This window comes from Xenopus tropicalis, chromosome 3 (assembly GCF_000004195.4).
Source record: "Xenopus tropicalis strain Nigerian chromosome 3, UCB_Xtro_10.0, whole genome shotgun sequence".
In the NCBI taxonomy this organism is placed as follows: domain Eukaryota; kingdom Metazoa; phylum Chordata; class Amphibia; order Anura; family Pipidae; genus Xenopus; species Xenopus tropicalis.
The window spans coordinates 137,958,205-137,980,195 of NC_030679.2; the positions used below are offsets into that span (position 1 = coordinate 137,958,205).

Genomic DNA, 21,991 nt, shown 5'->3' on the forward strand with positions numbered 1-21,991 from the left:
TTGTTGTCCTTAGTCACACCTATCAGGCACCTTAGCTATAAGGTACATTTACACAAGACTTCAGGAAAGGAAACCTTAGTTCCTTAAGGCCAGTACTATGAAGCATAGATTGGGGGTGTTAGGTTTTCCTTTAAAAACACAAATCAAATGGTAGTCATTTAAAGTGACATGAAATCCTTACTGTTTATAGTTTATTCCCTTACAGAGGAAATGTGTGAGAGTAACTCAGAGATAGGAAAGAATAGGAAACCATTTACTGCCCTCAGACACTTTGTTTAATGCATATAAACACTATCATAAGCTTAGTGAAAATACAGCCAGAAAGGCCAAGATAGGAACTGAGGAACTGATTGCGGCACAGGATAAGACTAACCCCAAAAAGTTCAAGTATATTAAAGGGAACATATACCATAATTTTTTACAATGCAACTGCTTGAAAACTGCTCTAAACACCCCTCTTCAGTATGTGCCTGGGGCTGCCGGCCCTGTTCTACTCCAGTAACAGAGCAGCAGCTACTTACAGTGCAGTGGATATGCATAGGGTGGGTGGGGCTTTTTGATGTCACAGGCAGTCTGTTCCTGCTCTGCCCATGCCCCTCCCTTCCCCTGCCTGCTATGATGACTCCTCTCTCTCTCTGTGCTCTGCTTGTTCACCCCCCCAACTGATTGGTTCCCTCTGTCTCCCTCAATCAGTGTTGTGACCACTTCCTATGGGAGACTGAAGCGACATGCCCCACCTTTCATTTCACTCTGACTTCTGACTTGAGAGGTTGTCTCTGCAGCTCTCATATAATGACAGGCTATATAAAGGCTATAGAAAGGAAATCAGCTTAATCAATTGTTTTCTTCAGTATATACAATAGAGAAGTCAGAGTTTCAAGACCTACCCGATATGGGCACTGATGGCTCAGCTCTATCTAGTTAGGGGTTGGCACAGGATATGGTAAATAAAGGGTTACTCAACACTAATGTGAGAAGGAACCAGGGCCAGATGGAATACACCCTTGGGACTCGCATTCATCTGGTATGGTATTAGATCGGAGGAAAGTTGATGTAATTCCAACGTTAAAAAAGTGATTATGTTCTTAACCTAGCAATTATAGGCCAGTAAGTCTGACATATGTGGTGGGAAAGTTATTGATAGGTTTGTTAAGGGATCACATACAAAATGATGTACTGGAGAATGGCATTATGGGTAGGAATCAGCATGGCTTTATGAAGGACAGGTCATGTCAGGGGTTGTTACTGGTATATTCTCTACTTGGAATAAGGTTCTCAGTGGGGTCCCTCAGGGTTCTGTACTGGGTCCACTTTTGTTTAATTTGTTCATAAATGACTTGGGGGAGGGGATTATGAGTAATGTATCAGTGTTTGCAGATGGCACAAAACTAAGCAGCCTTAGTGGGGGCTAAGTTGCAGATTTAATGTGGATAAATGTAAGGTCATGCACCTGGGTGTAACAATATGCAGCCACTTATACCCTTAATGGGACTGCACTGGGCAAATCCATAATGGAGAAGGAGCTTGGAGTCCTTGTAGATAATAAACTTGGCTGTAGCAAGCAATGCCAGGCACGGTGCCTGAATACAGTTCCCAGTATGGGCAGTGTAATGAGCAATTATTGCCACTAGGCGGAGACATGAGATTACAGACGGAGCTTTATACGCCAGGGATTTATGGAGCACGGATGCTCAGTTTCACGCATGGAGGTTTATGTAGTATTTCTGTGACTGGGGAACAGTTACCCAAATTAATTATGGGGGGGGGGGGAATGAATATGTAGGCGCTATATAAGGATAATATTAATACACACACTTGCATCTGATATACTGTATACGCAGGTTTGTTCCCTTTGTGTCCAGCTAAATGTCTTTCCCCCATATGTAATAAAATGCACTAAGTTTGCCCAGGTGCAGTAACCAATAGCAACCAATAAGGTGACTGCTTTTAAACAGCTGACCAGTAAATGCTCCCTGCTGATTGTACCCTTCCCTAATGCTAACGCTGTGCTTTTTTTCTTGCAGGTAAGTGGCACTTGGGTTGGGACTATCATTCTCCTGACATTCTCTCTGGGACAAGGTAGGATCATGGGAATTTCTAACTATTATAGACTGGCCACGTGGCAGTGATTTGCTCATTCTGTTGGTTGCTAAGGTGGAGTTGGGCATGGGAATGGCACGTGGGTTTTGTGAGGCCCAACGACAGCAGATAAAAGTTCAAGTGCTGTGCGCTGGGAGCAGATTCCTTCTTGCTGATTGGCCGGTTCATTACATGAAGCCCCCTACTGTGTGGCTCTAAGCAGCCTATAAAGCCATTTACTGCTTCTTTCATCACCCAGTCTTTTGCCCAATTTATTGGAGGGCAGATCTGGCCATTAACGATACAGAGCAGTCTCGCCTCACAAACCAATGGTTAATGAATTAGTAAATACTGGCTTCCCCAGATTCCCACTGGGCGAGATATGAGAAATAGCAGTTACCCAGAATGCCCACTAGATGGCGATGTTGCCTGTGCAATGTGAGAGTGAGGAGATTGGGGAAGGCAGGGGAAGCCCAGGGGAATGTGCAGCCTGAGGCTGTTGCTGAACTACAAGAGAGAAACTCTCACAGGGTCCTGCTGTCAGATATGGGATTGTAGTTCAGCATCAGCCGAAGTACCTCAGGTTACACATTCCTGGCCTGGGCGGGACTATGTATCGGCCAATCAGGTACATTCCTATATTAATGTGGCCTCATTAGTCATATCCAACCAGATTGTCCAACCTGTGCCCCTACTGCTGCAATATAGTGGCCAGTTCCCTGGGGATTGTGGGCCTGTAATGCTCTGCTGGAATGGGGATGTGGAGCTGTAATGCTCTGCTGGAATGGGGGGACGGTTGGAGCTGTAATGCTCTGCTGGAATGTGGGGACTGTGGGCCTGTAATGCTCTGCTGGAATGGGGGATTGTGGGAGCTGTAATGCTCTGCTGGGGGATTGGAGGAGCTGTAATGCTCTGCTGGAATGGGGGGATTGGGGGAGCTGTAATGCTCTGGGACTGTGGGAGCTGTAATGCTCTGCTGGAATGGGGGGATTGGGGGAGCTGTAATGCTCTGCTGGAATGGGGGGATTGGGGAGCTGTAATGCTCTGCTGGAATGGGGGGACTGTGGGAGCTGTAATGCTCTGCTGGAATGGGGGGCTTGTGGGCCTGTAATGCTCTGTGGAATGGGGGGATTGTGGGAGCCTGTAATGCTCTGCTGGAATGGGGGGACTGTGGGGCTGTAATGCTCTGCTGGAATGGGGGGATTGGGAGCTGTAATGCTCTGCTGGAATGGGGATTGGGCCTGTAATGCTCTGCTGGAATGTGGGGATTGTGGGAGCTGTAATGCTCTGCTGGAATGGGGGGATTGTGGGCCTGTAATGCTCTGCTGGAATGGGGGGGATTGGGGGAGCTGTAATGCTCTGCTGGAATGGGGGGACTGTGGGCCTGTAATGCTCTGCTGGAATGGGGGATTGGGGGAGCTGGAATGCTCTGCTGGAATGGGGGCCTGTGGGCCTGTAATGCTCTGTGGGAATGGGGGGATTGTGGGAGCCTGTAATGCTCTGCTTGGAATGGGGGGACTGTGGGCCTGTAATGCTCTGCTGGAATGGGGGGATTGGGGGAGCTGGAATGCTCTGCTGGAATGGGGGGATTGGGGGAGCTGTAATGCTTCTGCTGAAAAGGGGGGATTGGGGGAGCTGTAATGCTCTGCTGGAATGTGGGGATTGGGGGAGCTGTAATGCTCTGCTAGAATGGGGGGATTGTGGGCCTGTAATGCTCTGCTGGAATGGGGGGATTGGGGAGCTGTAATGCTCTGCTGGAATGGGGGGATTGGGGGAGCTGTAATGCTCTGCTGGAATGGGGGATTGGGGAGCTGGAATGCTCTGCTGGATGGGGGGACTGTGGGCCTGTAATGCTCTGTGGGAATGGGGGGGATTGTGGGAGCTGTAATGCTCTGCTGGAATGGGGGGACTGTGGGCCTGTAATGCTCTGCTGGAATGGGGGGATTGGGGGAGCTGGAATGCTCTGCTGGAATGGGGGGAGCTGTAATGCTCTGCTGAAAAGGGGGGGATTGGGGGAGCTGTAATGCTCTTGCTGGAATGGGGGGATTGGGGAGCTGTAATGCTCTGCTGGAATGGGGGGATTGTGGGCCTGTAATGCTCTGCTGGAATGGGGGGATTGGGGGAGCTGTAATGCTCTGCTGGAATGGGGGGATTGTGGGCCTGTAATGCTCTGCTGGAATGGGGGGATTGGGGGAGCTGTAATGCTCTGCTGGAATGGGGGGATTGTGGGCCTGTAATGCTCTGCTGGAATGGGGGGATTGTGGGCCCGTAATGCTCTGCTGGAATGGGGGATTGGGGGAGCTGTAATGCTCTGCTGGAATGGGGGGATTGGGGAGCTGTAATGCTCTGCTGGAATGGGGGGATTGGGGAGCTGTAATGCTCTGCTGGAATGGGGGGATTGGGGGAGCTGTAATGCTCTGCTGGAATGGGGGGATTGGGGGAGCTGTAATGCTCTGTGGGAATGGGGGGATTGGGGGAGCTGTAATGCTCTGCTGGAATGGGGGGATTGGGGGAGCTGTAATGCTCTGTGGGAATGGGGGGATTGTGGGAGCTGTAATGCTCTGCTGGAATGGGGGGACTGTGGGAGCTGTAATGCTCTGCTGGAATGGGGGGATTGGGGGAGCTGTAATGCTCTGCTGGAATGGGGGGATTGGGGGAGCTGTAATGCTCTGCTGGAATGGGGGGACTGTGGGAGCTGTAATGCTCTGCTGGAATGGGGCGATTGGGGGAGCTGTAATGCTCTGTGGGAATGGGGGGATTGTGGGAGCTGTAATGCTCTGCTGGAATCGGGGGACTGTGGGAGCTGTAATGCTCTGCTGGAATGGGGGGATTGTGGGAGCTGTAATGCTCTGCGGGAATGGGGGGATTGTGGGAGCTGTAATGCTCTGCTGGAATCGGGGGACTGTGGGAGCTGTAATGCTCTGCTGGAATGGGGGGATTGGGGGAGCTGTAATGCTCTGCGGGAATGGGGGGATTGTGGGAGCTGTAATGCTCTGCTGGAATGGGGGGATTGGGGAGCTGGACAAGCATTGTGGGTAACACACCCCTAAGCCAGTGCATAGCCGACAGATTGCAGTGCAGATCACATTAACCCCACTAACTGCCCCTTAGAGAGGGATACGGCTTGGCATATGCCATTTATTTAACCCTTTGTGTTACACTATTATGGGATTCCGCTCATTCCCCAGTTCCTCTCCATCACTGACAGCTGCATTCCCCACTCTCTCCCAGTACCTTGTGTGATATCACAGCGCTGGGATGGGGCGGGGTTACAACTTGCATGCCACGCCCCCTACACTGGCTGCCTGCAAAACTCGGACTGTATAAAGCAGTATGGGAGCTGGGTTAGTATTACTGACACTGAGTATGGGGGGGGGGAATGTAATGTACAAGTGTCAGTTAATCAGCTGGCTTCTGCTACACTGTTTCAGCAGTCAGAACAGCCAGTGCAGAGAAGAGAAAAGGGACAGACACTGCTTTCATTAACAATTACATTTACAGGTAAAAGCAGTGGAAATGAGCAGTGAATGTATATTGGGAAGTTGCCTGAATAACTAGTGTTCCATAGAGTTGTGCTAGCCTACATCTCCCAGCATGCTCAGTCAGTGTGTAGCACTGACACATAGGGCTCTGCAAATACCATGTACCCAGATGCCCAGCAGGGGGAGAGATTCAGTGGCTGCCCCTTCCCTCGCCCATACAATCCATTGCCAGGGTTTGTGTAAGAGAGTGGGGCAGGGTGGGAGGGTGCTGAGCGCTCACACAGCTCATGTACAGTAGTGCCACTCCGGGAGGCTACTCAGCACAGATTGTAAAACTCCAGTCCCTGAGAGCACCCTGCCAGGCAAAAACTCCCCTATGCCCTCCAGAAGCCGGGGCACCCTGCGGGTACGGAGGGCACCCAGCATGCACTTCTCCTTTAGCGAAGAGGATATCAAGAGGCACCGGCTGGCCAAGTCAGTTAGGTTAGTTCCCTTGCTACTGTACTCTGCCTGCTGTACCCACACTCACGGGGTTACCTACCTGCCCACTATCTACCCAACTGCCCACTACCTACCTACCCACTATCTATCTACCCAACTGCCCGCTACCTACCTACCCACTATCTATCTACCCAACTGCCCGCTACCTACCTACCCAACTGACTACCTGCCCACTATCTACCCAACTGCCCGCTACCTACCTACCCACTATCTATCTACCCAACTGCCCGCTACCTACCTACCCACTATCTATCTACCCAACTGCCCGCTACCTACCTACCCACTATCTATCTACCCAACTGCCCGCTACCTACCTACCCACTATCTATCTACCCAACTGCCCGCTACCTACCTACCCACTATCTATCTACCCAACTGCCCGCTACCTACCTACCCAACTGACTACCTGCCCACTACCTACCCAACTGCCCACTACCTACCTACCCACCTGCCCACTACCTACCTACCCAACTGACTACCTACCCACCTGCCCACTGACTACCTACCCACCTGCCCATTACCTACCTACCTACCCAAATGACTACCCACCCACCTGCCCACTACCTACCTACCCAAAACCTACCTACCTGCCCACTACCTACCTACCCAACTGACTACCTACCCACCTGCCCACTACCTACCCACTACTTACCTACCTGAAAACCTACCTACCTGCCCCCTACCTACTTACCAGAAACCTACCTACCCACTACATACCTACCTGCCCCCCACCATATCCCTCTAAGGGCTGGCACACAAAGCACAGGTGCGTTGGCATTTAAAACAAAAGCAAATTAAAGGGGAAACTCATCTTAACATTAGTAATTACAATGAAAGTTTTTCTACTTTTTTGGAGTTTTTTTTACTATTCAGTTTGGCATGAAACTGCTTTCCCTTCCCTGTTGTTATAGGAACTCTCCCCAGCAACCAGGAGTGTCAGATACAATATAGGGAGAGGGAACCATTGGGAGAAGGGAATCCTGCCCTGCAGAGCTTACACTCTAATATACAGAGGGACACAGATACAATACAGGGAGAGGGAACCATTGGGAGAAGGGAATCCTGCCCTGCAGAGCTTACACTCTAATATACAGAGGGACACAGATACAATACAGGGAGAGGGAACCATTGGGAGAAGGGAATCCTGCCCTGCAGAGCTTACACTCTAATATACAGAGGGGCACAGATACAATACAGGGAGAGGGAACCATTGGGAGAAGGGAATCCTGCCCTGCAGAGCTTACACTCTAATATACAGAGGGACACAGATACAATACAGGGAGAGGGAACCATTGGGAGAAGGGAATCCTGCCCTGCAGAGCTTACACTCTAATATACAGAGGGACACAGATACAATACAGGGAGAGGGAGCCATTGGGAGAAGGGAATCCTGCCCTGCAGAGCTTACACTCTAATATACAGAGGGGCACAGATACAATACAGGGAGAGGGAACCATTGGGAGAAGGGAATCCTGCCCTGCAGAGCTTACACTCTAATATACAGAGGGACACAGATACAATAAAGGGAGAGGGAGCCATTGGGAGAAGGGAATCCTGCCCTGCAGAGCTTACACTCTAATATACAGAGGGGCACAGATACAATACAGGGAGAGGGAACCATTGGGAGAAGGGAATCCTGCCCTGCAGAGCTTACACTCTAATATACAGAGGGACACAGATACAATACAGGGAGAGGGAACCATTGGGAGAAGGGAATCCTGCCCTGCAGAGCTTACACTCTAATATACAGAGGGGCACAGATACAATACAGGGAGAGGGAACCATTGGGAGAAGGGAATCCTGCCCTGCAGAGCTTACACTCTAATATACAGAGGGGCACAGATACAATACAGGGAGAGGGAACCATTGGGAGAAGGGAATCCTGCCCTGCAGAGCTTACACTCTAATATACAGAGGGACACAGATACAATACAGGGAGAGGGAACCATTGGGAGAAGGGAATCCTGCCCTGCAGAGCTTACACTCTAATATACAGAGGGGCACAGGAAGGAGGCTGAGGTGTCTATGTGCCAGAATTAGATGCTTCTCTATGGAGAAGGCGCAGGGATGTGTGAGGGACATTAACCCTTGAGATGTAAGATGATATAGGGCTGTGCTCTTTACATAGAAGCCTGTAAATCTGAGCTCTCTGGGAGGAGCGAGTGGGGCAGAGCTGCCCGGGTACATGGCATGTTTATATGTAGCAGAGCGGCTGCTCAGTAGCAGTGTCAGTAGATATATACAGAGCTGCACCATACACAGTATATATATTTATATAGACACCCACAGATGTTTAGTTTTCAGGCAGCTCCGTTCCTAACAAAATGATTGCATCCAGTAGTTGTGATACTGAGAGAGCGCTACTTACCAGCGACATGTCAGTCTGTATGGTCTCTGCACTCCCGGCTCTGACTCCTGCAACCGTGTAGCAGAAGCCGGCTGATTATCAGCGCTGATACATTGTTTAGTCAGACACTGCTGCCCATTGCAATTCCATTTCCATATAACTTTCAAACCAATGAACATTTATATGAATGGGATATGGATAAGTTGCTCAGAATTACATTTTTATCCTTATGAAAAAAAACAAACAGAAAATGGTTTTGGGTTGAGTTCTCCTTTAAGGAAATAAAAAGTAAAGAGGGAAGGAACTGGGAATGATGTGGGGTTTGGGGTAAGAGGGCAATAAGGGCAAAGGCAGGGGAAGAGAAGAGACATTAGAGTGGCATGGGGGTTATGCTTATTGCTTGGGGTACCCAGTGTCTGTACTGTATATAATGGGCTAGGGGTAACGGTACTGTATATAATGGGCTAGGGGTAACGGTACCCAGTGTCAGTATTGTATATAATGGGGTAGGGTTACCGGTACCCAGTGTCTGTATTGTATATAATGGGCTAGGGTTACCGGTACCCAGTGTCAGTATTGTATATAATGGGCTAGGGGTACCGGTACCCAGTGTCTGTACTGTAAATAATGGGCTACGGGTACCGGTACTGTATATAATGGGCTACGGGTACCGGTACCCAGTGCCCAGTACTGTATATAATGTGCCTGGGAGAGCAGAGCCCAGTACTGTTTATAATGTGCCTGGGAGGGCAGAGCCCAGTACTGTATATAATGTGCCTGGGAGAGCAGAGCCCAGTACTGTATATAATGTGCCTGGGAGGGCAGAGCCCAGTACTGTATATAATGTGCCTGGGAGGGCAGAGCCCAGTACTGTATATAATGTGCCTGGGAGGGCAGAGCCCAGTACTGTATATAATGTGCCTGGGAGGGCATAGCCCAGTACTGTATATAATGTGCCTGGGAGGGCAGAGCCCAGTACTGTATATAATGTGCCTGGGAGGGCAGAGCCCAGGAAATAGCCACTGATGGGTTTTGGTAGGTAAATAATGCAGTGCTTGCAATGCAGATTGTGCTGCACAGATAACGTGCCAGTCTCTATTAGATACAAACAGCCAGACGGGCCGGGTTACACACAGTAGTACCATTGCAATGGGAAGCCCAGTTATCTCTATGCATTCCAGCACTCTGTATAGGAATGTCTCTCAGCCCACATTGTGGGCCCCATGATGCCCCTATAGGCAGGTATGGGGGGCGTGGCTTGGCCGGCAGTCTGAATCAGAGCGCAGCACTCAGTCAGGATCATATACCGCCAAGAGACCCACGTGGTACTCATGTGTTTGATATGAGCTGTCGGATCAGGTTGCAGCTTAGTGCTGTGTGTAGCAATGTATGGGGCTTCTCCGGGGAGTGCCTGTCAGTCCTAATGTGTGTAATGTCTGCCTGTCTGTGTGTGTGTGGCTGCAGGCTGAGTTATACAGGGAACTCTGAGTATCACTCATGTATTATAAGGGATAATGTACCCCCAACTGTAAATGATAAGGATATTAGCAGTCACTGAGGGGTTCTGTGCCCATATAAAGGCACAAGGCTGCAGGCTGAGTTATACAGGGAACTCTGAGTATCACTCATGTATTATAAGGGATAATGTACCCCCTACTGTAAATGATAAGGATATTAGCAGTCACTGAGGGGTTCTGTGCCCATATAAAGGCACAAGGCTGCAGGCTGAGTTATACAGGGAACTCTGAGTATCACTCATGTATTATAAGGGATAATGTACCCCCTACTGTAAATGATAAGGATATTAGCAGTCACTGAGGGGTTCTGTGCCCATATAAAGGCACAAGGCTGCAGGCTGAGTTATACAGGGAACTCTGAGTATCACTCATGTATTATAAGGGATAATGTACCCCCTACTGTAAATTATAAGGATATTAGCAGTCACTGAGGGGTTCTGTGCCCATATAAAGGCACAAGGCTGCAGGCTTGTGTAGTAGCAGAGATGTTACCAAATGGATGTGTGCATTGGGGGCAGGAGGGTAAATCGTGTGTATACAGGGGGCCTGTGTGTCAGTGAGCAGTAAAGGCATGTATGTTGAGGTCACGTGAGCTTTATCCTGACCTTGGATATCTCTGGGTAGTTACAGTGCTGGCTCACACAGAAGGGCACAAACCTGATTCTGATAACGTCATTTTGAAGCAGGAGATTCCCCTCAGTTAAAAGCAGGCTGGAGGCAGTGGAACTGAGTTGCTGCAGGACATGGCTCTTTAGGGCAGGGGTAAGGCTAAAGTAGTAGTGTTCATGGGGATATACTGCCCATACACAGGGATTGCTGCTGAGTGTGTGTTTGTGCAGGACATTGCCATGGAGGTGAGGGTAAGAGATGCTAATAAAGGAACCAATTACTGTGCAATCTAAAGCCAGGCCTGTGTGTCCCTTACATATAAAGTGCCCTAATTACAGCGACTAATGTGATTAAATCAATGAGAGCAGGCGACATCCCACAATAAACATTGATTTGAATGGGAAGGAGGAGACACAATAGGGAATTCCAGCAAATTGGTCTGTTTAATTACAGCTGTGTACTACTGGGAATCCTGCCCTGCAGAGCTTGCACTCTCATATACACAGGGAAGCAGATACAGGAACAGGAAGACATGCTGGCAACCCCACAACGGGACTCTGCCCCCCACTGGCCAATGTATCATAAACCCTGGCAGTATCTTGGGGGGGGGGGGGCTCTAGTTTTATTCCAGTGTGTGTAAGAAATGGAGAATTTTAATAGGAAATGTAAATTTAGCTTTGAGTTCGAGAGTTCGTAGTCAAAGGACTACAAAGAAGCTGTGCCCCGAGTGTCCGGCCCAATGGCACTGTAATACGCCATAGGCAGATATGAGCACTGCCATCCCATGGGACAGAGCATATACACTGTAATACACAGATATACAGAGGGGCACAGACAGATAATACTCTGGGATTAGAGGGGAAGGGGGGAGGTATCACAGTATGTAGAACTATGATAGGGAATAAACACACCAGTAGCGCGGGGGGGGGGGGGGGGGGGGCAGTGTGGGAATGAGACCTTGCTATGCAGACAGAGATGAATGGCTGTTTTGGCTGGAGGCTGCCAGTGTGGCCTTCACTACAGGCTGTATTTACTTTCCCTTCTGGGGGGCACAACTGCATATGCAGCTATTTAGCATTTCTTCTCATTATTTACCTGGATTCCTGCATTGCTCAGAGAGGCGCACGTCATGTTTGGGTGTCAGCTCCTCATTCTGCTGGGCGATATTATTAGAAGTGATAAGTAAGGGTTATACGGAGCAATAGGAGGAGTTATAGGGAGGGGTTATATGGAGCAATAGGAGGAGTTATAGGGAGGGGTTATATGGAGCAATAGGAGGAGTTATAGGGGGGTTATATGGAGCAACAGGAGGAGTTATAGGGAGGGGTTATATGGAGCAATAGGAGGAGTTATAGGGAGGGTTTATATGGAGCAATAGGAGGAGTTATAGGGAGGGGTTATATGGAGCAATAGGAGGAGTTATAGGGAGGGTTATATGGAGCAATAGGAGGAGTTATAGGGAGGGGTTATATGGAGCAATAGGAGGAGTTATAGGGAGGGGTTATAAGGAGCAATAGGAGGAGTTATAGGGAGGGGTTATATGGAGCAATAGGAGGACTTATAGGGAGGGTTATATGGAGCAATAGGAGGGGTTATAGGGAGGTGTTATATTGAGCAATAGGAGGAGTTATAGGGAGGGTTATATGGAGCAATAGGAGGAGTTATAGGGAGGGGTTATATGGAGCAATAGGAGGAGTTATAGGGAGGGGTTATATGGAGCAATAGGAGGAGTTATAGGGAGGGGCTATATGGAGCAATAGGAGGAGTTATAGGGAGGGGTTATATGGAGCAATAGGAGGGGTTATATGGACCCATATCTGCCCAATACCGCACCGCAGAGAGACCAGGGAAACTCTGCCTGTAGGTACCCTGACTTGTGCCATGGGCAACAGTACATGATATTACAGAAGCAGGAGTCATACAGAGATATACAATGTCAGTGCAGTGTATAGTAGGGGAGGCTACAGTATGTGGGTAAATCTCTATGCACAGCCCTAGCCAAGCCTTTGGGAGCAGGTTCCGGTGCTGCCGCTGCCAGTTCTATTTAGCTTTAGTACTCCGTGCCGAGTTGGGTTCCTTTGTTGTGTTACTGGTAACACTGTGTGTCCCTGAGAGAGTCACAGTGACCTCACCTTGCGTCAATAATTGTACCGGCCATGGGGGTGTGGGAAAGCAGTATTTCTGATATATGCCACCTCAGTGGAACAAACAGACGTCATTTGTGCACGGGCGTATGTGACTGTGTGTGTGTTTGTAGCTACAGTCAGAGCCTATGCACTATAATTCCCCTATAGTAATATTCCTTGCTGTTTCCTTCTGATTCTATCTATGTTAACAGTGTATACGTGTGTATATACTTTTATCTACAGTGCCTGCTAGTATCTGGCTTGTTTGCCAAGGGAGGGCTAGCTCTCTTCTGCTGGGTGCAGGCCAGACTGGCAATCTGTGGGTTCAGGCAAATGCCAGAGGGGCTGCTGTAAGATGCCCCAGTCACTCACTATTTATTGGGCCTATGGGGGGCTGTTTGGGCCTCTGTGTACTGAAAATCAGGCCCGGACTGGCAATCTGTGGGTTCAGGCAAATGCCAGAGGGGCTGCTGTAAGGTGCCATAGTCACTCACTATTTATTGGGCCTATGGGGGGCTGTTTGGGCCTCTGTGTACTGAAAATCAGGCCCAGACTGGCAATCTGTGGGTTCATGCAAATGCCAGAGGGGCTGCTGTAAGATGCCCCAGTCACTCACTATTTATTGGGCCTATGGGGGGCTGTTTGGGCCTCTGTGTACTGAAAATCAGGCCCGGACTGGCAATCTGTGGGTTCAGGCAAATGCCAGAGGGGCTGCTGTAAGGTGCCATAGTCACTCACTATATATTGGGCCTATGGGGGGGCTGTTTGGGCCTCTGTGTACTGAAAATCAGGCCCAGACTGGCAATCTGTGGGTTCATGCAAATGCCAGAGGGGCTGCTGTAAGATGCCACAGACAGTTTGGGCCTATGGGGGGGCTTACGCTTGCCTTTTCACTCATGGCGGCTCGGTGGTTTCCTCCCAAACTCCAGAAACATGCAGGCACATTCATTGTTTAATTAATATTGGAATTTCTTTCATTATGGGGAAAGACGAGGAGGAGGAGCCCTTTCGTGTAAAGAATAAAAGAGATTATATATAATTTCTCTTCATGGCTGATCATTAGGATTCTTGCGTGGATGGAAATAGCAGGTTTCCGTACAATGAACACAGAACAAAAAGCTTCCCAGTGCCTGTGTATGTTACGGGGAAGCAGCGGCGCTTATTCTAGGCCTGCACATTCATACGGGGAAACTTCTGCTATTGTTTTCGGTTCCCCCCTGAGCGCTAAGAAGATGAGGTGCAGTTCTGTTAACTCGTGGGAACTCACTAGGAGCCACTTACCCATCCCTGTGACTTGTGTCCTGGGAAATGCTGCTCAAAAATCCTGCTCAATTGGTAGGTGATGAACCTGGGCAACGAGCTGCATAATATCTTGGCACCCATATGGTTAATAAGCCATTAAAGGGCAGTTTTAGACTTGGGTGGCTCACCAGGGCTCCCACCTAGGGCACCCCCACCCTAGTCACAAACTCCTGCGCTCCCCCCACCCTACAACCAATCGCTGCGTCAATCTCAGTGAGTCCTGCCCGGTTTTCCAAATTAGGAGGTTCTGACCCTTCCAAAAACCAGGCTGTCTGGGTCAGAACCGGACAGGTGGCACCCCTAGGTGGGGGGGCTGTGTACTTGTAATGACAGGGCCAATATTGAACCCCAGGCCAGACCTGCATTCATGTATGGCAGTTTAAGCCTGCGCCCATTTTAGTGCCTAGCGATACTAAATGAGGCCGTAAAAGCTATTTTTTCTAGGAACATTCCCAACATATTTGAGGTGAGTGTCTCTATTGTGCCTGTCATTGCAACAGATTTCTACCTTCACAGCTTCTGTGGGAAACAGCTCGGAGGGCTGGCCGAGACTGCTGGCAAAGGAGTATTTTCTTGTATAAATGCATTAAGCCTGTGCTGCCCCCTCTGCCACCTTAGGGCACATGGGGGCATTTGATTGCGGAGGCAGGATAATCAGCCCTATCCGTAGCCATAAAGGCATGGGCTGCTGGATTAGGGGAATCCTATGAGGTTTACACTGGCGCGCCTGCAAATCCTATTAATTTCCTTATGTCACTGAGACGTAAGCGAGACCTCTCCTTTCCATGCGAGATGCCTCTCCGTGACGCAGACCCGTGGCTTTAGGTGTTATACAATCAGCTTGCCCGCTGTGTCCCCACTCACTACCGGGTCACTCAGATAGATTTCTAAGCAACTTTCCATCCGGCATGAATGAACCATATGACTGCTAACGAATGCATGATCAGGCTGTCCCTTTCTGCACTGCCGGTTCTGACTTTGGCAGCAATGTAGCGCCAGTCAGACTCTGTTTCTGACAACGCATGTGTGCGTCTTCACAGGTTTGCCGGCCATACACATGAAAGGGGTGGTTCACCTTTACGTTAACTTGTAGTATGTTATAAAATGGCCAATTCTAAGCAACCTTTCAGTTAGTCTTTATTTATTTTTTATAGGTTTTAAGTTATTTGCCTTCTTCTTCTGACTCTTTCCAAATTTCAAATGGAGAGTTAAGGTCCCCATACACGGGCCGATTGTAGGGGCAGAAACGAGGGGCCTGCCCGACCAATATCTGGCCTGAAATTGGCCGGATATCGATCCGCCAGGTTAAAAAATCTGCTCGTTGATGCAGTCCCTGAACCGACTGCCCCATTGCCGCTAATATAATTTGATCGTTTGGCCCCAGGGAGAAACGATCGAATTAGCCTACGCGCTCCCCGATATCCCCCACCTATATCGGGTGAAGATCCGCTGGCTTGGTGATCTCGCCAAGCGAGCGAATCTTAACGTGTATGGGGACCTTTACTGAACAAAAAATGGAATAATTAAAAAAAACACAAATAATAAAAAATGAAGACCAACTGCAAATTCTCTTAGAATATTACTGTCTATATTTGAGTTGACTCAAAGGTGAACAACCCCTTCAAGATCGGCTCGTTCCGAAAGTTCTTTTCTTTCATTAGGCAAAATGTTATATTTAGGTTTACATCCCCTTTGAAATTACAGCCCTGACGGCGGAAGGGAAGTTAATTATATGGCAGGGACTGCACTTTACTGTGCCCTTCCGTGTCGGATGCAGAGGGGACAGATGCCTCAGTACAACTGGCCCAATGGCTGACAGTGTTATAGTGTATTCTTTGTACAGCGCCACCCACAGGGCATATTAGAGCAAAAGGGAGATGTGAAACTGAAATTAGCTCTGGATTCTTCCTGTGTAAGTTTCCAACTCTGTGACGTCTTTGGTAACCCCCTTGTCAGTCCCACTAATTTCTTTCAGACCTACATTTTCCTTTAAGTGCCGACTCACATTCAAGCAGGGTCAGACTGGGATGTGCCACCCCAGGGGCCACTACACCCCCTCAGGGGCCCCCACCACAGTCGCCCTCCCCTCTGGTGTGCATATTTTATACTTGCCTAGGTGTGATTGGGGGAGGAAGCGCTGGCAGGGATCGGGTCTGGGTCACTGGGCCCACAAGTTTATTTCCCACTGGCCCGGTCTGACCCTGTGGTCAACCTTTGAGATACAGTGCCACATCCTGATTCCCATGTTCCTATTGTGTATACATACCCACGTATGTTACCTGGTTGTTGTTGGGGGGTCACTAAAAAAATGTCTTTTACTAGCCATTTACTAGTTTAGTCCTGTGCTGTATACAAACTTACTTGTCCCTTCCACTAAATCCTGGGGGTCATCAGAAGCACACAGGATGTGGTGGAGAATGCGGGTAAGGCAGTCGATTACATACAGCACAGGGCACAGCAGGCTCAGTCCTGCCAAGAAATGGTTCCAGCTTCTAGTAGTGCAAATGCTAGGTTTGTGATGAGTTAGCCCAGGTTTGTGATGAGTTAGCCCAGGTTTGTGATGAGATAGCCCAGGTTTGTGATGAGTTAGCCCAGGTTTGTAATGAGATAGCCCAGGTTTATATATATATATATATTGTAGATGTATAATATGCAGTGTTTCTACCCAAGGAAGGCCCTCTGTTGCTGTGTCCCAAAGCCCTTTCTTCCCCCCCTGACCCCGTGCTACTCACACATGCACTCAACTGACCCACAAACAGCATCCTAGCTACATGTTGTGGCCCCGCCGCTGTTACCTAGTGCTGTCCTGTACCAAACACACAGTGGCCCTTCCTGGCGGGTGTCTTATCGCTCCCTTTTATCTGCTACTCGGGCACCCCTGACAGAAAGATGATTTACACCTATGCTGAGTAAACATGGCTCCGGAGACACACGTGTGGGTGTAATCCATTATCCAGTCTCCCACAGTGCCAGATATCCCTGCCCATTCGGCACCATAAGTGTGCCACCTTAGCCTATCAGGGCGAGTCTGTTACGGTATAACTGGTACTCCCGTTAGGCTCCCTGCCCTGTATTTCTCTACTCGCTCCCTGCTCCTGCCTCGCCCAAACCCACTAATCCCCCCACACACAGATGTCCCACTGACGTGAGTGTGCCCTCCGGATGTGCTACATTGGCAGCCATGGCACAACAGCCACTCCGGATGGGTTCCCCTGTTACTGGGATTAAGGGGAGTTCCCAGGGCCCCCTCACAGCTCAGAATCACAGCAATTCCGTGCCCGTGAGTGAATCAGTCTGACATTCTAATGTTATGCAGATCTCTGCCCTGCGACTATTTAACCCCCGTGCTTCTGTTTTGGCAGCTTCGATGTGGAGAACGGTCCTTCCCCAGGGCGCAGCCCAATCGATTCGCAGGCGAGTCCGGGGCTGGTGCTTCACCCCAGCTTTCCACAAAGCCAGAGGCGGGAATCTTTCCTGTACCGGTCCGACAGTGACTATGACATGTCTCCGAAAACCATGTCCCGCAATTCCTCCGTCACCAGCGAGGCGTAAGTACAAGATGGGGATATTCTGGTGAGCTGTGATGGCAGGTTATTTTACTGGTACCAAACATACTGACAAATGGGCTATCATTTTATCATCCTGACACATATCCTCTGCCATCGGATATGTACAATGAATATGTATCCCCACTCAAACCCCCCCAATTCCTTTCCCCCTCCCATCCACTAAGGTGCCCCACACTTAGCTGAGACATTTTTACTTACAGACCCTTCTCATTTACAGAATGACATTGGCCGAACTAGAGACTGATGGCCCCAGTGTCTCCCCTGCTTGTCACCCCCTTTATCAGCCCAAGTCCCTCGACCCCAGATTGTTTACATTTACTGATGCTTGGCCCTGTGCTGTATTTTGCTGTGCCCCATTCTTTCTTGCCGCTTCTTCTCACATGCATTCCTACTTCCCATCAGCCCCTCTTGCTCTCCTCATTTGCCCCCATCCATTCCTTAAATGGCCGCCAACTGTTTCGTTTTTATTCATGGTATTTTCTTTCCTCCTGCAGGCATGCTGAGGACCTCATCGTTACACCCTTTGCTCAGGTATAATTCATTCTACGAGGCTACCTTTATATAAAGTTGTTAATGACTTGGTATCACCCAATCAGCAGCCACAAGTTCAGAATCTGCCACTTAACACACGTGGGGGTCATTTATAAACACTGGGAATATTTGCATCTGGGCAAAAACTCATGGCAGCCAGTCAGATGATTGCTTTCAGTGTTCAGCCTGCAGCTGGCTGGGAAAGTCTAACCCCTGATTGGTTGCTATGGGTTACTACCCAGGCGCAAATTTGCCCATTGTTAATAAATGAGCCCCACTGATGTGAGATATAGGTTATAGATGGTATGCACAGAGCGTTGGCACAGATTCCTTCCCATCATTCTCTACTGGAACCTTATAGACTACATCACGGTACCTTGGATTTTGGCCCACTATATTGCAAATATTGGTCCCTGCTGGGAGTTGTAGTTGGACAGTAGCTTTGGGTCTGTAAGCTGCGCAGTGTTACACTATATACAGATAATGAGGCCTCGCATGTAGCATGGATCAAAACAACTAGAGTCAGCCCTTGAGCTCCAGTTTCTCACCAACATGACGGAATCTCCATGCTCAGGCACTGGGAATAAAGCATAATAATTCCTGAATATGTCGGTGCTACATAAATCAAGGATACGGATGATAATAGAGGTTCTGCACATGGCAATTTTGAAGGTAGAGGACAGCAAGGTCATCATTATCCTTAAGCAAACCCCGTGCGTAGGTTTTGTTACAGTGCCACCAAGTGGCCTATGGACAGAACTGCTCTGTGCCTAGTATGAGTTAATCGCCCCTGCCCTGCTGCATTGTGGGAACCTCTGGTGTGAACAATAGGCTTTTTCCATAGAGAAGCAGAGACAGTTACCTAAGTGGGAAAAAGGGGTCTGTCTCCCTGGGGGTCTTAGTGCCCTATATGGTTCGTGCTAATAAAGAACCAGGTGCTTTCAAGAGAGTGACATGTTTAATGGGTTAATGGGCAAGTCCCACTGGGGAGCAAATTGTTTAAATGGATAGGCATGTGTATAATGGGTTAAAGGGCTGGTCCTACAATGGAGCAAAGTGCCCTAATGACATTGATGGGTTCTTTGGGTCAATGCCGCTAGTTAGTAAAAACTAGAGATGTTTAGCCGGCTATAGGGGAAGAGATTGAATTACTAATAAACTAGGTATGTACCAGTGAGCAGATAGATAGTCCTGTGGTGCATCTGGAAATGGGCATAGTAGCGAAGTCACAAAAGACATTGCGTTGTGGCAAGAGGGTATTTAAAGAAAGCTACAGTAGTATCACAGAACCCTGGCTAGTCTAGGGGTACATAAAGGGTTACACATGTTGATGATTGTGGCTGCAGTAGCTATAGGATGTGCTGATATGGTACCAGCATGAATGTGCAAGTGATGTGTAATGTTCATTGTCAGGTGCTGGCCAGCCTGCGTAGCGTGCGGAACAACTTTACCATCCTTGCCAACGTTACCACCCCAACCAACAAGTGAGTATGCGCACAAGCTGCTGTCGGGGCCACATTCTGGGGATCACTGGGGCACAAAGCCCTTACACCGTGCCTTCTAACTACCTGTGTGTTTGTCTCCCACAGGCGCTCCCCGGTGATGCCTCAGCAAACAGTCTGTAAAGCCACTCTCTCAGGTAAGGATTTCTCTATATGACAAAGTGACGTTGGCCACCCCTGGAGATGTCCCTCTGTAGCGTCTCTTCAGGAACAACCATGCGTGCCAGGGTCTGGCCAGATCCCTAGGGTCCGACTTGTATGGCCATTAAGCTGAAAGTTATGCTCACAGAGAGCGAGAAGCGGAAGGGAACACAAGGGCTGTGCCTGGCCCTGCACCCACATCCTTCCCTGCACCCACATAGGTTACTGGTTTGCTTTACCAGGATTATCTCACCTGCTCCAGGCTAAAAGTGGCCATACATGGCAATGGTTGGCAGTTTATTGGCCCATGTATGTGGCTCACAGAAGGGCCTGTCCGAACGATATTTGGCTGAAAATCAGCCGGATGTCAATCAGGCAGGTTTCAAAATCAGCATCAGCAAGTTAATGCAGTCCTTGTCCCCACAGCCTGCACCCCATCTCTCTGATCCGATAGTTCAGCCCGAGGGCCAACAATTGCATCAATTCTATATTGCTCGCCAAACGAGAGGATCTTTCCGTGTATGGCCAGCTTAAGCCTGTGTGACCACTACCAATCAAGGAGCTTGCGGGGCCTGGGGGGATCAGCACTAGATACAAACCTTAACCAAATACTGTACAGTATGAATACATGGTCCAAGCTTACCTTCTGGCATCCCTCTGATATCGGGGTGTCATTACCTGGCATAGCACGCCCTGTAAGAATTGAAAGGGGAGGGTCACCTTCACAAAACTATTGGCTTTCAGATAGTCGGCTACAATTAATGAAACTCCATTGTAAATATATATTCTTAGTGGTACATATTCTCCCCTCATATATACCCCCGTGCCATTCTCTTACAGAGGAAACGTATCAGCAGTTAGCCAAAGAGACTCTGGAGGAGTTAGACTGGTGTCTGGATCAGCTGGAGACTATGCAGACCTACCGTTCTGTGAGTGAAATGGCGTCTAACAAGGTAAGTGACATCCCACCGCCGCCGTCATTAGCGCTTTGAAGATCCTTTCTTAAGTGAGGCAAGCAATATGGCAGCTCCTGCTTCTGTAACTGCAAACATGCACAACAGGGGATACTCCATCCCTACAGAATGCGGCTCCCATGTACATACTGTCAGCTGAATTCAAAAGGGTTTGTCTTCCCTTTAAAAACAGCCCACATCTAAGTCGTGTAACAAATGGCATCACTAAGCATTGGTTAAACGTGATGACATCATCACTAAGCCTTGATTATAACTGATGGCATCACTAAGCACCATTTATAAGGATATAACTTACAGAATATTCACAGCTCTTGTGCACTATAATAATTCCAGTGGCCCGTTTGTCTGAGTTCCGTCTGTCGGTGCCCCATGAGGGTGGAACTGGGCTGCTGTTTCCCGCTGGGGAGACAAAATGCCCTTTGTGCTATAGGGCGGCACCACCTGGTATCACTACCTGTGCTGTAGCTAGGGTGTTCCCTCTGTGGGAAGCAGTGCGAGGTGGAAAGGGGAGGTTGCTTTTTAGTTTTTGTTCATGAAATGATGATAATTATTATTATTCTAATATATATATATATGTATGTAAAGGGGTGATGTATCCTGCAATAGAAGGTTGCATACCTCAGGAATCAGGCTGGCCGGGGATGCTGGGTAATTCCATCATGTCTGTAGAGCTGCCTGGGGCCTGGTTCAAGGCCACATCAATAAGAAGCTGTCACTCAGCAGCAGAGATGGCGAGGCATGGTGGGACGGCACGGGGCCATTGAGCACAATAAGGCCAATTCTATTGTGCCGTTTAGGAAAGAAGAGACAATTGGTGGCGAAGGCCGTACGGGTGCCTTCCAAACAAAGCGCTGTGAGGGTATTATGTGGAAAAGCATGTCTGCGAGCGTGGCTGGTGTCTCTCCCCTTCCCCACCTCCCTTCCCCCCTCCCGCACCCTCCTCCCCCTCCCTTTTTATTTTACATCACATCCCTGCTTACTGCAGTATGCTAGATATAGGGAAAAGCAAGGAGAGGATAGCAGCCAGCCATCGGCCATCTGACAGCTAGCCCCGGCTGCGAGGAAAGCAACGGATACCCTTCCTCCTCATATGTCGCCATCTCGCTGCCACCCATCTCCCGCTGCTGCATCCGGACACTTTGGTACCCAAGGGTGATGCTGTAGCCGTAGCGAGCAATCTGCTCTCTGCCACTTAAGGATGCAGGGGAAGGCCTTATCTTGCAGTTCTTTGGGCCCGCCGGAACACTGACTTGTTTTTTCTTCCCCCCACCCCGAGACACGGAGGAAGAAGAAGAGGAAGATAAGGGGTGG

General features: G+C 49.2%; 1 protein-coding gene across 5 annotated transcripts in view; it reads left to right on the forward strand.

Annotated features, from left to right (window-relative positions):
• pde4a (phosphodiesterase 4A) overlaps positions 1-21,991 on the forward strand; it is a 314,491-nt gene that overhangs the window by 263,865 nt on the left and 28,635 nt on the right. For 4 of the 5 annotated variants that reach the window (XM_031899385.1, XM_031899384.1, XM_031899383.1 and 1 more), the window contains 5 exons: positions 17,326-17,511; positions 18,027-18,063; positions 19,477-19,547; positions 19,653-19,702; positions 20,547-20,659. In XM_031899385.1, the coding sequence (XP_031755245.1) occupies positions 17,326-17,511; positions 18,027-18,063; positions 19,477-19,547; positions 19,653-19,702; positions 20,547-20,659 (457 nt within the window). Of the gene's footprint in view, positions 1-5,861; positions 6,045-17,325; positions 17,512-18,026; positions 18,064-19,476; positions 19,548-19,652; positions 19,703-20,546; positions 20,660-21,991 lie in introns of those variants that run through there. The other variant, XM_031899387.1, reaches the window with a different exon arrangement.